The sequence below is a fragment of the Triticum aestivum genome, unplaced genomic scaffold, assembly GCF_018294505.1.
Source record: "Triticum aestivum cultivar Chinese Spring unplaced genomic scaffold, IWGSC CS RefSeq v2.1 scaffold45386, whole genome shotgun sequence".
Lineage (NCBI taxonomy): Eukaryota > Viridiplantae > Streptophyta > Magnoliopsida > Poales > Poaceae > Triticum > Triticum aestivum.
Genome location: NW_025225887.1, coordinates 1,876 through 18,396, shown reverse-complemented (window position 1 = coordinate 18,396; position 16,521 = coordinate 1,876). Strand labels below are relative to the sequence as shown.

General features: G+C 43.9%; 1 protein-coding gene across 1 annotated transcript; it reads left to right on the top strand.

Moving 5' to 3' along the window:
• Positions 1 to 10,064: 10,064 nt before the first annotated feature.
• Positions 10,065 to 15,946, top strand: LOC123172415 (LEAF RUST 10 DISEASE-RESISTANCE LOCUS RECEPTOR-LIKE PROTEIN KINASE-like 1.2). Its single transcript, XM_044589394.1, has 5 exons — positions 10,065 to 10,303; positions 10,444 to 11,249; positions 14,195 to 14,239; positions 14,535 to 14,804; positions 14,899 to 15,946. Exons 2-5 carry the CDS (start codon positions 10,469 to 10,471, stop codon positions 15,825 to 15,827), a joined length of 2,025 nt encoding a protein of 674 aa, XP_044445329.1. The 5' UTR covers positions 10,065 to 10,303; positions 10,444 to 10,468; the 3' UTR covers positions 15,828 to 15,946.
• The last annotated feature ends 575 nt before the right edge of the window (positions 15,947 to 16,521 follow it).

Sequence of the window (16,521 nt, the reverse complement as noted above, 5' to 3'; positions counted from 1 at the left end):
TCTACGTACCCTACGCAGACCGACTGCGGAAGCGATGACACGACGTAGAGGAAGTAGTCGTACGTCTTCACGATCCAACCGATCAAGCACCGAAACTACGGCACCTCCGAGTTCGAGCACACGTTCAGCTCGATGACGATCCCCGGACTCCGATCCAGCAAAGTGTCGGGGAAGAGTTCCGTCAGCATGACGGCGTGGTGACGATCTTGATGAACTACAGCAGCAAGGCTTCGCCTAAACTCCGCTACAGTATTATCGAGGAATATGGTGGCAGGAGGCACCGCACACGGCTAAGGAACAGATCACGTGGATCAACTTGTGTCAACTTGTGTGTTTAGAGGTGCCCCTGCCTCCGTATATAAAGGAGGAGAGGAGGGGAGGCTGGCCGGCCAAGGGGGGGAGGCGCAGGAGAGTCCTACTCCCTCTGGGAGTAGGATTCCCCCTCCAATCCTAGTCCAACTAGGATTCCTCGGAGGGGAAAAGAGGAGGAGGGGGCCGGCCACCTCTCCTAGTCCTAATAGGACTAGGGGAAGGGGGGGCGCGCAGCCCATCTAGGGCAGCCCCTTCTCTTTTCCACTAAGGCCGACTATGGCCCAAATAGCTCCCGGGGGGTTCCGGTAACCCTCCCGGTATTCCGGTAAAATCCCGATTTCACCAGGAACACTTCCGATATCCAAATATAGGCTTCCAATATATCAATCTTTACGTCTCGACCATTTCGAGACTCCTCGTCATGTCCGTGATCATATCCGGGACTCCGAACAACCTTCGGTACATCAAAATGCATAAACTCATAATATAATTGTCATCGTAACCTTAAGCGTGCGGACCCTACGGGTTCGAGAACAATGTAGACATGACCGAGACACGTCTCTGGTCAATAACCAATAGCGGGACCTGGATGCCCATATTGGCTCCTACATATTCTACGAAGATCTTTATCGGTCAGACCGCATAACAACATACGTTGTTCCCTTTGTCATCGGTATGTTACTTGCCCGAGATTTGATCGTCGGTATCCAATACCTAGTTCAATCTCGTTACCGGCAAGTCTCTTTACTCGTTCCGTAATACATCATCTCACAACTAACATATTAGTTGTAATGCTTGCAAGGCTTATGTGATGTGTATTAGCGAGAGGGCCCAGAGATACCTATCCGACAATCGGAGTGACAAATCCTAATCTCGAAATACGCCAACCCAATATCGACCATTGGAGACACTTGTAGTACTCCTTTATAATCACCCAGTTACGTTGTGACGTTTGGTAGTACCCAAAGTGTTCCTCCGGCAAACGGGAGTTGCATAATCTCATAGTCATAGGAACATGTATAAGTCATGAAGAAAGCAATAGCAACATACTAAATGATCGGGTGCTAAGCTAATGGAATGGGTCATGTCAATCAGATCATTCTACTAATGATGTGACCTCGTTAATCAAATAACAACTCATTGTTCATGGTTAGGAAACATAACCATCTTTGATTAACGAGCTAGTCAAGTAGAGGCATACTAGTGACACTATGTTTGTCTATGTATTCACACATGTATTATGTTTCCGGTAAATACAATTCTAGCATGAATAATAAACATTTATCATGATTATAAGGAAATAAATAATAACTTTATTATTGCCTCTAGGGCATATTTCCTTCAGATTGGACACCCTGCATGGAAGTGTTGGAAGAGGTATGACTCATCCTACCAGGGGGAGAACAGCAGCATCAGCGCTCGACAAACATGGCGGCCCCCCAGTATGGAGTCGATACCAATTGGTATCTCGAAAGCGGCGCGACAGATCACATCACGGGAGACTTGGAGAAGCTGACAGTTCGCGACCGCTACATGGGAAACGAGCAAATCCACACAGCTAGTGGATCAGGTATGACTATTGCCCACATCGGTCAATCACATATACATACCCCTGAACGAGATCTTGTTCTTAAAAACATCCTTCATGTTCCTGAAGCCGATAAAAGTTTAATCTCTGCTAGTCGTCTTTCTGTTGATAACAACTCCTTCGTTGAGATTCACCCCTATTCTTTTTTTGTTAAGGATCGGGCAACGAAGAGAACCCTTCTTCGCGGCAGGGGTAGACGAGGTCTATACCCTGTAAAACACATGGAACAAGATGCCAAGAAGCATGTGCTCAGTGTCACCTCTCCATCTTTGGACAGCTGGCATCGGCGTCTAGGACACCCTTCTTCAATTATTGTTAGCAAAATAATTAGCCAGAATAAGCTTCCATGTGTTAGTCTATCGAATAATGAACTTGTCTGTGATGCTTGCCAAAAGGGCAAAAGCCACCAGTTACCATATCCAAAATCTATAAGTGAATCCAAGTTTCCTTTGGAACTTATCTTTTCTGATGTATGGGGACCAGCTGTTGAATCACTAGGTAGAAAAAAATACTATGTGAGCTTCATAGATGATTTCAGTAAGTTCACATCGATTTACCTAATCAAACATAAGTCAGAAGTTTTTCAAAAATTTCATGACTTTCAAAACCTTGTTGAGAGACAATTCAGTAGGAAAATTCTTGCTCTTCAAACAGATTGGGGGGGGGGAGAATATGAGAAACTGAATTCCTTTTTTACTAAAATAGGGATATCCCATCATGTTTCATGTCCCCATGCTCATCAGCAGAATGGGTCGGCCGAACGTAAACATCGTCACATTGTTGAAGTAGGACTCTCTCTACTTGCTCAAGCTTGTATGCCCTTAAAATTTTGGGATGAGGCTTTCATTGCTGCTACCTATCTCATCAATAGGTTGCCTAGTAAAGTGATCAAGTTTGAAACTCCACTTGGAAAATTGTTCAATGAAAAACCCAATTATTCATCTCTTAGAATTTTTGGGTGCGCTTGCTGGCCCAATTTGCGTCCATACAATTCACACAAACTTCAATTTCGCTCTAAAAGGTGTGCCTTTCTTGGTTACAGTAACCTGCATAAAGGCTTCAAGTGCCTAGATATTTCTACCGGGTGTGTATACATCTCAAGAGATGTTGTCTTTGATGAAACAATTTTTCCCTTCTCTAAATTGCACCCAAATGCCGGCGCTCGCCTACGGGCAGAGATTCTTCTTTTGTCCCCGGAGCTTCTAAATCCAATAGATCACGGGGGTAATGAATGTGTTGATCAATTGGCAACTAGTCATAATACTGATTTACACGGAAAAAATGCTGTTTGTGGTCATGATTTTATGCAGAATCAGCCCTCCACAGGCGCAAGACACGAGGAAGGGACAGGCGCCGATCCCGAGAGATCTGGCGCAGACACAGCAGGCGCAGATCCCAGGGAGGATTCACCTGGCGGTGGCAGTCCTGCCGCGCCTGACATGCAGGAAAACGGCGAGCAGGGCGCGCGGGCTACGAGCATCCTCTCCGCGCGTGACACGCGGACGGAAGCCGGGCCACGAGCGGGTGGGTCCAGCCCGCCCTTGTCTTCACGCGACGACAGCCGGGTCAGGTCGGCTGGGTGCGCGACAAGTCCAACGCGCCATAATGAGGCTGGCAGCCCGTCTCGCGGGGAGCCGTCGCCGTCCGCGCGTAATCCAAGGCGGATCGACCGCTAAAGTGTCGAGGCGGATTCCCCTGACCGCTCAGTACGAGGAAGCGGATCTTGTGCGGCCACTGGTGATCCCGATACGGCTATGGGAGGAGGATTTTCTACAGCCGATTCCACTGGTGTCGCCGGGCCTGCACGAGTAACTCGGTCACAACAAGGTATTTTCAAACCAACAGTTCCCAAGGACGGAACAGTCAGGTATAAGAAAATTTTCAAGTTTGTAAATTTTGCTGCCACCGGTGAACCACAAAGTGTGGTAGAAGCCTTGAGTAACAAAAATTGGAAAAGTGCTATGCATGATGAATATGATGCTCTTATGAGAAATCAAACATGGCATCTAGTGTCACCTAAGCAAGGAAGAAACATTATAGATTGTAAGTGGGTATATAAAATTAAAAGGAAGTCTGATGATACAATAGACAGATACAAGGCTAGGTTAGTGGCTAAAGGATTCAAACAAAGATATGGTATTGACTATGAGGACACATTTAGTCCAGTAGTTAAAGCAGCTACTATTAGGCTTGTTTTGTCTGTTGCTGTCTCCAGGGGATGGAGCCTTCGCCAATTGGATGTACAAAATGCGTTCTTGCATGGCGTTCTCGAGGAAGAGGTCTATATGCGACAGCCACTTGGTTTTGAGGATGGGTCAAGGCCACATCATGTATGCAGGTTGGACAAAGCTCTGTATGGCCTAAAACAGGCACCCAGAGCATGGTATTCAAGGTTGAGTTCAAAGCTACAACAACTTGATTTTCAACCATCAAGGGGAGACACTTCTCTGTTCTTCTTTTAGAAAGGGAAGGTGATCATATTTATGTTGATTTATGTTGATGATATAATTGTTGCTAGCTCCTCATCCGAAGCTACCTCAGCCTTGGTGAGAAATTTGAAAAATGAATTTGCAATCAAAGACCTAGGAGAGTTGCATTATTTTCTAGGCATAGAAGTCAAAAGATTAAATGAAGGTGGTATCTTACTTACACAAGAAAAATATGCCAAAGACATATTGAAGCGTGTAGGGATGACAGATTGTAAGCCCTCTAGCACACCTATGTCTACTACTGAAAAGTTGTCATTGCATGAAGGAGAATTACTAAGTCCAGAAGAAGGAACTAAGTATAGAAGTACAGTTGGTGCACTTCAGTACGTAACACTAACAAGGCCATATATATCCTTCTCTGTTAATAAAGTCTGTCAGTTTTTGCGTATGCTCCTACTTCTGTTCACTGGACAGCCGTAAAGAGAATACTAAGGTATATTTAAGGGAGTGCTGGAATTGGTCTGACAATATGCAAATCTCCTTCAACAACTATTAGTGCCTTTTCTGATGCAGATTGGGCAAGATGTCCTGATGACAGGAGATCTACTGGAGGTTTTGCTGTGTTCTTTGGTTCAGATCTTATATCATGTACTGCAAAGAAACAAGCAACAGTCTCACGCTCCAGCACTGAGGCTGAATACAAGTCCTTGGCAAATGCTACTGCTGAGGTGATGTGGGTTGAAACACTTCTTGATGAACTAAAAGTTGAGAGACCACGTGTGTCATATTTGTGGTGTGACAATCTTGGAGCAACATATCTGTCTGCGAATCCTGTATTTCATGCCAGGACAAAGCACATAGAAATTGATTTTCACTTTGTTTATGAAAGAGTTGCACGGAAGCTTTTGGAGATCAGGTTCATTCCAACCGGAGATCAAGTTGCAGATGGGTTTACTAAACCACTACAAGTTCGACAGCTTCAAGCTTTTAAGAACAATCTCAACCTTGACATGTTAAGATTGAGGAAGGATGTTAAAAGATAGATTGTAGCGTGTCAATGCGTATGTACGTACATGTGTATGTTCGGCTGTAATAGGATAACATTGTAACCGAGGGAGGTTGTTGTAGCCGGCCTTATCTCTAGTATAGCTTGGATTAGGGGCCAAGACTTCAACAACCTCCTCAAACTCTCATGTATCTTGTGCTATATATATTAACACGAATGCGTTCCTGATGAGATCATCAAACGCTTAGCCTATTTTCTTATAGCTATCGCTTCTGGTCGTCCGTTATTAAAATTACCCTTTAAGTTGAAAAAAATTACCCACCAATGCCACCCATAAGTGGGAAAAATGATTCAAGTTTTCGGACCAAAAATCACCGCCTCCTTCGTGGTCATATAGCGGCGCGACGAGAACAAGTCATATATCGACGCGCAGCAGAGTGGTCGGCTGATCGCTGCCGTAGCGACGAAACCATGGTTTGAATCCCAGCTTCCACAATTTTATTTTTCTTTTCTCACGCATGTCCTACCCATGTATGCATCCATGGGCCGGCTCATGTGCAGGGCTTTACTTCCCTGTTTTTTTTTAACTTTTTTGTCTTTTATTTTATCATTTTGTTTTCTTCCTTATTTCTTATTTAAATTAATTCGGGATTTTAATATTTTAAAAGTTGCAAGTTTTCAAAAAAAATTTTGAGAAATCATAAAAATATATGTGAATTCAAAATTTTTTAGAAAATCATAAAAATTTTGCAGATTCAAAAAATGTTGGTATTTTTGCAAAACTGTTCACAAAATTATAAAAAAATAAAAATTTGGAAAAAATGGTTGGGAAATAAAATCATGTTCATGATTTTGAAAAAATGACCGTGTATTCAAAACATGTTCGGGAATCTGAAAAGAATGTCCATTCACAAAAATAAAAATAAAACTTTGTTTTCTAAAATTTGTTCCCCAATTTTTTTTAAAAGTTCGTCGATTCAAAAAATGTTGGTTGAGTCAAAAAATGTTAATGAATTCGAAACTGGTTCATACATTTAAAAAAATTGTAAACAAAACTAATGTTCATGATTTTTTTTGAGAAAATCAAAAATTTCAAAACAAAATTGTCGTTTCAAAAAATTGTTCACTCATTCGAAAGTATTTTATGTCTATGATTTGATTAGTTTTCCGAAAGTGTTTATATATCTTGGCGTTGGGAGTAGTTCGTGGTCAATGAGATTTGTTTTTAAAGTTTTAAACGTTCCCTTGCGCAACATAATGATAAGTACCGCGGAATGCAATGTGATCATGTGGACATCGCGACCATCATCGGCTACGGTGAGAAAAATAAATAAATGACAACATGGTGAGCCACTATGTTAAAATCTTATACATCGGGATATTGAGTCATACTTATTTGGTGAGCCATAATTTTTTGTCTCGCGTTGCAACGCACGGGCATATTTGCTAGTTGTCCGTAATTGAGATAAGTACCCAAAGTACTTAGTATTCCCCGCTCTAATCTATCGGGGAGGTGCGGTGCTATCTCCATCTCCGAGAATGGCGGTGCGATGCACAAAATGTAGAGGGCAACACCGACAATAGGCCATGCGGAGACAGCCACACTTGACATGTCGGTGATGTGTATCAAGTACGAAGAGCTGCAACCAGCGCATGGCGGCGGCTGATGTGAATGGAAGTGCAGCGTGGACGATGTTGTCATACGTTGGGTGTATCCACACATAGCAGGTGCGCTGAACGACCGTTGTGCTTTGAGATGTGGTCAGTACAACACTATATCAGTTGTGGCTCTCCGTGCATTTGCACAATGACCCATGTCGGCAGGCTGAAGATCCCACCTCAAGTTCGCTCTAGATGTTTTATTGTACATCCAAATTGTTGGGGTCAGTTTGGCCAGACTGTGCCGGTGTGCAAATGTTTGAACATTTTCTTGAATGTCATATATATATATATTGAATTGTATGAAGGAAAATTTTCAATGACGTGAACACTTTTGTACATTGTATATACATATTAAAAAATCAAAAATACATTTTTGAAATCTTGTGAACACAGTTTTTAATTGTCATGTACATTTTGGTGAATGGTATGAAACATTTCTTTTAGACTACGTGAACATATGTTTATATTGTATATATTTTTAAAAATGTGACAGACATTTTTTTAAACTTGGGGAACAGTTTCTAAATGTCATGAATAATATTTTTGGATGGTATGAATTTTTTAAAAATATAAATAAATTAGTTTTGAAGTGTGTTAATTTATTTATTTTGGAATAGAAAATAATAAAAGAAAAAACGAAAGAAAAAAAACGAACTACTGTTCATAGCGACTAAATGGCGAGGCCAGTACTGTGCCCCTAGAGGCGAGCTCTCGCTGCATCTTGCTGCGGGCGAGACATATTCCCTCCCCTCCTTGCTAGTCAGTGGATCAAAAAGTTTCTAAATAGTTCGCTATCCGCACCCATAGTGTTCTTATATGGGCCGGCCAATGTAATCATTTCACAGAGTAGTGGTTTGGGGAACATTTTGGAATCTTCTAACCTGGTGGTTTCCCCAGTTTTTTCTGCTTTGTGTTTTAATGCCGGATTTACTTAGTTTGATCAGTTTTTTTAGTTTTTCATCCTTTTTCATTTTCTAAATTCATGTTTTTAAAGAAAATTAAGTACTTTTTTTAAGATATTTAAAATTCATGAATATTTTTTCAGCTTTTTAACCTTTTTAAAATTCATGAACATTTTTTCACGGAACATTCTAAATCTAGAGAAAACAGATGGTCGTTTCTAAAGTTGGTGGGTTTTTTTAAAAGGAAGCACATAAAAACGGAATGATAGTTGGCGAACCTTCCCTCGAGGGGATCCCATTGAATATTTTGTGTATCGCCCGATCAAACGGCATGAATCTTGACACACATCGAGAGCCACGTCATGGTTTTGGAATCGTTCGGTAGAGCCAACCTGCGCCGAATGTCAACATCACTCCTTCCCTTATCTCCTCCCCCCCCCCCCTCTCATTATTTCGGTTGCTCGATCGGCGAAGGCTGAGAGGACACGGAAAGGAGTAGGACCACCGGCGAAGAGGCTCAAAGATGGGGGAGCCTCGTCTGTCGTTGAGGAGGTTGCGGGCATGGAGGATGTGTGCAGATGAGTGAAGGTGGTGGAGGAGGTTGCCAGCGACGAAGGCAACCCTACTACGGCCACCGACCTGGCATGATAAGGGCATCAGGAGGAGGAGCTGCACCTGCGGCCCATCGTCGTCGCGGCACTGGCTACGTTTTTGCCTCGAGCCGGTGCTTTAGGGTCAGATCTCCCAAGGGCGGCGGCGGGGGGTTTGCCGCGGCCATCCATGGTAGGGGTGGTGTCGTTTGACACCGATGCACACGCGCCCCGTCTCTAGCCTGCCACGGGTGATGCCCTCCTCTCTTGGTGGTTGCAGTGCAGTAGTAGCAAAGGGGCAACGGTGATGGTGTGGATCCAGCTCCAGTCCGATCCTCACGTGGTTTGATGCCTTCCTCTTCGTTGGTCTAAGTGCAGCAGCGAGGAGTTCTTCTTTCAGGAGGGTCTCAGATGATGGCACCTCTCCGGCTTTGAACCATGTGCGGTTTGATGCGTCCCTCTCCTATAAGTGCAAATCTCACCTCTGTCCCTGCTTTCGAATACATGGTAAAAAAAATCAATACACAGTGATTTTTTCTAATGGCTACAATATGTTTTCACACGGAATGTATACTTTTCACATACGTTAGGAACATTTCATATATGTGTTTAACATTTTTTGAATACTGAATAAACTTATTTCAAATATATGTATTTTGTTGTCTATTTTATTTTAATGTACATTGTACATTTTTCATATACACCAAGAACATTTTATATACGCGTTTAACATTTTTAAAATACTTGATCAACCTTTTTTCATACACATTGGTTTTTTATATATAACAAACTTTTTTCCTATACACATTTAACATTTTTCAAATGCTTTATTAACATTTTCTATACCACTATATAGTGTGCCAATAGCTTCAAATATTAGCCGTTGGATATGCTCCATCCAATGGCCGCGAGATGGCAAATCCGAGAATTATCATCCGTTTGATAAAGTTTTCAACTCATAGTATTCTTCCACGTGGCCGACTCTACCATGTCACGTGTTCTAGAAATATATTTTCTTTTCATATGTTTATCTGATACTCTAATAATAAAAAGGCTAGAATAATCTGGATTCTAGAGAAGTAAGAACTAAGTTAGATCTTGTCCAATGTGATTCTACGAAAGGAAATACATATTCATATGTATTCTCCGATGCTTTTATATATTTAAATGACGTGCAAACCACGTAAAATTTACTAGTATATAAATAAATGCTTTACTTTTTGTACATACGTGTGAAACATTTTTCCTATACACATTTGATAATTTTTAAATGCTTGTTTAACATTTTTTTAAATGTTGTATGTAACCCATATTGCAGATTTTAGCTTGGCAGCCATAATCATCTAGATGTGCATAAAGCCTTGCTCTCGAGTCATGATTGAGGTGAGGATGAATAGATTGGAAGTTTTTTTGGAAAAAAAATAAAGAAGCCTTGCTCTCTAGCCTGTGGCGGAGAAAACCGCGATGCCGTTGCTGCGACGAAGATGCGATGGGGACTTGCGTAACGAAAACCGGAAGCAATACCAGTCAAAGACCATGTACCAGCGTACCGACATCATCCACTTCATGCCTCACAAGTAGTCAAGTAGTAGTAGTATGTGACAAGCTCCACGGTCTGCTTTCTGGCTTTTCCTTCCAATAAACATCAGGGTGCGAATCTGAGTAGTTCCTTGCTCAAGACCACGAAGCAAGAGCGAAGCAGAACCGGTTTTCAATTCATCGAAACTCTTGAAAAGTTCCTTTGCTTTTACAGCGAAAGCACCTGCCAACAAATTGGAACCATAATCCCCTCCATCTGCCTCGCTCTCTATCTGGTAGTATATGCTCTGATCGAGGCCCTATTCTTATTATGATGATTTGGATATTGAATTGCCTTTGACTGATTCACCTTATCATTTTACTAGAGTTTTTTTCCAGTAAGTTTAACATGAGCGGAATTGGTGTACTTGACCAGACTGCGCGCGTGCTCGTCGCAAACCATGTCCATGCTGTCGCTGCAGCTGCTTCTTCTCCCGCTCGCCTCCTTCCTGCGCACGGCTGCATCCAGCACCGGCAGCAACGGGAGCTGCGCGCCGGAGTCATGCGGGGACCTCACCATCAGGTACCCCTTCTCCCTCGCCGGCGTGCAGCCGCTCTACTGCGGCTACCCGCCCTTGGACCTCACCTGCGAGGCCGGCACCGGCCCCGCCTACCTGAGCAACACGTTCAGGGAGCACCTGTTCCGCGTCGACAACATCTCCTACGCGGACAACTCCATGGTGGCCGCCGTGCAGACAGCCTTCGCCGGCGACACCGGCTGCCCCGTCCCCGACTTCAACGTGACGGCCAGCCTCGCCCTCTTCCCGTTCAACATCAGCGCCACCAACAAGCGCCTCGTGTTCTTCTACAACTGCGCCGTGCCCGCTGAGTTCTTGCTGCGGCGGAAGTGCGCCAACCACACGATGGGGGCGTACATCTCGAAGCGCAGCTGGGGCGCCGGCGAAGGCGGCACGCCACCGCAGGGGGTTTCCACCAACTGTAGCTCGGTGAGCGTGCCGGTGCGCCGAGGAATGGAGCCAGCTCAGCTGCACTACGACTACGTGCGGCTGATCAGGGAGGGATTCCTCCTGAAGCTGCCGCCGGTGCTGGGAGACTGCGACCGATGCAGACAGATGAGCTGCGGGGAGTGCAGGTTCGATCAGTTCTCGTTCAAGTGCGTCTGCGGCCCCGACGGGAAGCTCTGCCCCAATTCCACCCAACCCAGCTCACCAACTCCTCCAGGTAACTCAAGATCGTTTTCTTTCTTAACTTGCACAGATTATTCTCAGAATCAGTAAGAGTAATACTCCGTCCGTCTCATAATAGACGTTTTCTGACACTAGTGTAGTGTTAAAAAACGTTTTACATTATGGAACGGAGGGAGTACATTACAGTACTGCATGGAGATGTCTTATGCACCATGTCATCACTTAATTTAAGTTAGATACTGAAATGGTCAATTCGTGAACTTGGACTGCGTGCCTTTGAATAACTTCGGTCATGGCAAATTGGTTTATATATAATTCAGCCACACGTTCATAGGGCTAACCTCATTGTACAATGCAAATCTATGGTCTGACCGTCTATGGGTAGCAGCCACTCATGCTATCACTGTCAAAGTTGTGTAGTCGATTGTGAATTTGTGATGCAAATGTCGTTTTCTTAAATGACCATTCAACCTGTCAATTTATTAGTCCAACCTTTGCGTTAGACTTGTGATTTGTTGTTCTTCGAAAATGAATAACAAAATCGTATCTAACTCCTATGCTATTTGATTTTACGCGAAGATTGGTGCGAACTTTTTTTAAAACATTTGATTGCTTTACAATTTCTAATTTTTTTATATCTTTTCTTTAAGCATTGGCAATGCCTAATGCTGGCACCAAACCAATTATCCTCTTATCCCCACCCCACCCAAATAACAATCAAGAAAAAAAATAAGTGAAAGAACAAGAAAACAGCAAAAAAAAAAAAAGCTGACAGCTAGATGAGATTAGGTTAACTCTCGTCTAGATGAGAGAGAGCTAGATCACAGCCTTTCCGAAAGCCAACAATAAACTTTGTGGGCAGTTAAAAGATGAAAATGGACGATACTTATTCTTCAGAGTGGAAACTCAGAAAGCAACCGGGCTAAATTCACTAAAATTCAACTAAGATCCAGGGAGAAAGTGGATTATTGTGGGGTCAGCTGACTCAGCCGCTCTGCCCCTAGTATGAAGGGAACCTGATCTGCAAGTCTTCTCCCCAAGTCTTCCATGAAAGGATGCACATGACAGCTCATTCTGTTTGATATTTCCTACCAAAACCTTGGACGTGAGGCGAACGGCATGGCAGCTCATTCTGTCGTCTCCCTTAACTTGTGCACAATGCAGAATTGATCTTTTGGCTTTTGTAGCTTTTTTCTTCTTGCATGTCACATCAGTGAATACTGCCATTTCTTTTTTGAGGGTTCTCCACCTTAATTTACTACTCAAAGCATTAAGGAGATTACTCGACATGACATGACAAGGGTTATCCAAAGAGTTTTGATAACGATATACAAACTTTTGGTCAGCAGAGGTAATAATATTTCACAGTTTGCTCTGACCGGTTAACTATCTATCACTGTCATGAGACGTACGGCCATCATCAACGTAGTCAATTTGGCAAAATGTTTTTCCATGGTGAGGAAATTCAGAGTCTAATATCCTAATCTGTCTTTTTAATCACTCCAAAATCAGGTGCCCAAATTTATGCATATCCAAGTGCGCTTCAACTGGAAATGGTACCCACAAATTGTGAAGTTATGTACTCTCCCCGGTTCATAACATAAGCAGTTTTACAGTTTGCGTTTTGTCAAACTTGGTTAGATTTGATCATCATCAGTATAAAAGCATCATTAATCCGAACAAGTTCATATTACTAGGTTTGTCAGGAAATATGTATTCACAATCAATTTTTTGCTTGAGCACAATTCACTCCATTTCAAAATAGTTTTTTCTTTCTGACTTTGCATGGTCTCTAGCTAATAATTTTGTATAAATCTAGGCATGCAAAAGGGCAACCTAAATGGTACTCCCTCCGTTCCGATTTACTCGTCATGGTTTTAGTTCAAATTTGAACTAAAACCACGACGAGTAAATCGGAACGGAGGGAGTACTCTCTAATCGTAACTAGATCAATCAAATGAACTAAAAATCCCAAAGAGGGTACCCTAACATCCATCAATCTGCATCCCTAGATCAATGCATGTAAACATTAATAATAAAATACATTGTAAAACAATTTGATGAAAAGTCCGGTGCTATCTGTGCCAGAACAGAGATTTCGGAGCTCGGGTTCTATTGATCACAGTGTTTCAAAAATAATTGTAAATTTATATCTAAAATCCCGAAGACGGCAGGGACGATGGCTCTTGGCACATCTTCCTTTCGCTGTCGACCTGGGCATAGAATTAGTGCACCAGCTAACAACTTTTTGGATATGTCCGTCGCTCGTAAACTGCAGAGCGCTAATGGGCCACATATATGGCTCGTCAGTGGAGGAAAATAATTCTATGAGACCAGGTCTCATATAATTCGGGTGAGACCCACCCTGATGGATGACACGTGGCATTCACAAATCGCAAAGCATCTACCTCACCCTCACCTGAAATCAGGGGAGAGATATTAGATGCTTTGTGATTTGTGTCAGTGGTCAGTGGTACCCCACAAAGCATCTACCCCACCCCCCACCCTGGTCTCATATAATTTTTTTCTGTCAGTGGTACACCACCACTACTCATGTCCTACTTTCTTGCTCGTCATCGTTGGCCTTTTTTCGTCAAAAAACAATTGTTTGTTGTAATCACTATTTGCTTCAGAAAAAATGTTGTAGTCACTGCAAGTTGGACATGGAGATTTTTTTAGCGAATTTTGAATACAGAAATAATTACTTCATTAAAAATACTGATTCGAACTTAGTGATTATTGCTCACAGCCTTTATTTTTTTGCGCATCCTCACAGCCTTATGTTAACAAAGGGATCCCTTTAACAAATCAAAATATGTCTTATGGAAACATATACCACGAATGAGATAGGATATCCGTCACTAGCTTGTATTCAAAATTAAGGTTTTGTTCCTTTTATGTTTCTTGATTTACATACTGCATTACTTGCCATTCAAATGTCCTGATTCTTCTTTCTTCGTTCGACCTTCCGGCATACAGATACAGGTACAGGTGCAAAGGATGTTGGAATAAAGTATGTCACAGGTACTGATAACTTTACATATATAAATGATAAATTTCGAACGTCCGGATATTGCCCATGACAAATCGAACGTTTTTATGAAAATTTTAGTTGACGCGAGGATGACAAGTTTAGTTGGTATCATGCTTACAAACTAAATTTGTCATTCTCGCGCCAACTAAAGCTGCCATCAATTTTCTATGGGGAAAATCCAAACGTTCGGGACTTATCTGGGTTCCTAACTCTATAACCCCGCCAAAAAGTTGATAACTTCATGTAGAAATTTGGCTTGCTCACTCAGCACATATGTGCCTTCAGGAATCACAAGTGCTGTTCTGTTTGTCATCATACTGGGACTCGTGTGCCATCTCATACAACTCAATCGAGCCAAGAACAAGAAACGATCTGCGTCAGTGGACGGCCTCTTCCGTGAAGGATCGCCGCTGGCATCGCTCCGCAAGGAGTTCAACGGCCTTGCCGGCTCGCCGTGCACCCACATCTTCACCTACGAGGAGCTCGACGCGGCCACCGACGGCTTCGGCAACGCCAATGAGCTCGGCGCCGGCGGCTTCGGGACACTCTACAAAGGTACATCGTATCCACACGCGCAGCCATGCCATTGTTGGATTGTATTTCAGACTTCAGAGTAATAGAATGACGACGATACGATGTGTTTGTGCAGGGGTTTTCCGGGACGGGAGCGTGGTGGCGGTGAAGCGGCTGTACAAGAACAGCTACAAGGGCGTGGAGCAGTTCGCCAACGAGGTGGACATCCTCTCACGCCTGCGCCACCCCAACCTCGTCGCGCTCTACGGCTGCACCTCCTCCTCCCGCGACCTCCTCCTCGTCTACGAGTTCGTCCCCAACGGCACGCTCGCCGACCACCTCCACCACGGCAAGGACGGCGGCGGCGACACCCTCATGCTCGCGTGGCCGACCCGGCTCGGCATCGCCGTCGAGACGGCCGCCGCGCTGGCCTACCTCCACGCGCACCAAGTCCTGCACCGCGACGTCAAGACGACCAACATCCTCCTCGACGACGGGTTCCACGTCAAGGTGGCCGACTTCGGGCTGTCCCGGCTGTTCCCGGCCGACGGCGCCACGCAGCACGTGTCCACGGCGCCGCAGGGCACCCCCGGGTACGTCGACCCGGCGTACCAACGCCGGTACCAGCTCACGGACAAGAGCGACGTGTACAGCTTCGGCGTGGTGCTCGTCGAGCTCGTGTCCTCCAGGCCGGCGGTGGACATGGCCCAGGCCGACACCGACGTGAACCTGGCATGCATGGCCGTGCGCATGATACAATGCTGCGAGATCGACCGGCTGGTCGACCCGCGGCTCGGGTACGGGTCGTCGGCGAGCGAGACGAAGGGGACGATCGACATGGTCGCCGAGGTGGCGTTCCGGTGCCTGCAGCCGGAGCAGGACGTGCGGCCGTCCATCGGCGAGGTGCTGGACGTGCTCAGACAGGCTCATCACAGCATTACCGAGAAGGTGACCTGCGCGTCCACTGATGGCGCGGTGTTGGTGAAGAAGAGCAGAGACGGATCGCCTGACTCCGTGATGAACCAGTGGATCAGCCCATCAACCACCTTCAATTATAGCAGTTGATAGAGCGGGAAATACACAGATGTGAACCAAACACGCCCTTTGGTTCCTGGTTGTATATACACCCTATACAGAGATTTTATTTTAATAATTAAACAAAAAGTCAAAATAGTTTAAAAGTATTTTTAGATTAAACTTGACTTTGTTTGCACTAGTATATAAATTTTCATGAAAAAAACTAACATTGACTTCATGGCAAAAGGATAAAATTTATTTGCTATTATAGGTCACTATTCGCACTATTTTGACCGGAAATTTATCTTTTTTTAAATGAAGTCAAAGGGTGATTTTATTTTATGAAATTTTTCTCAAAAATATTATAGAATGTCAAGTTTATTTAAAAATATTTACATTTTCTTTTTACCTTTTTGCTGAACTGCATTTTTTTCATATAGGATGTATATACCTTTTTTTGCTGGTGTATATACACCCAGGAACCAAATGTTCCCGTCGAGACTAACAGTTTTGTACGCCGTGAAAGAAAGGAAATTTTTGACCCATGATGTGCGCCGTGTTGGAATAATCCAAACATATGATAGTTGTGTCCGGATAGGATTAGGAGTGTGATCAGCGTTGCCGCTGATTGGACTAGGAAAGTTATGTACGGCAACACCAAGAGTACTAGTCGTACGTGAGTTAGCGTATAGATGGGAGTCCTAGTCATAGCTGTCCGAGTAGTGCTAGGATGTCATGTCCG

Bases quoted from the DNA above. Each gene is read 5' to 3' on its own strand.
- LOC123172415 (XM_044589394.1), top strand. From the start codon at position 10,469: ATGTCCATGCTGTCGCTGCAGCTGCTTCTTCTCCCGCTCGCCTCCTTC. The intron at 11,250-14,194 runs GTAACTCAAGAT...TCCGGCATACAG, and splicing joins CAGCTCACCAACTCCTCCAG to ATACAGGTACAGGTGCAAAG. The intron at 14,805-14,898 runs GTACATCGTATC...GTGTTTGTGCAG, and splicing joins CTTCGGGACACTCTACAAAG to GGGTTTTCCGGGACGGGAGC.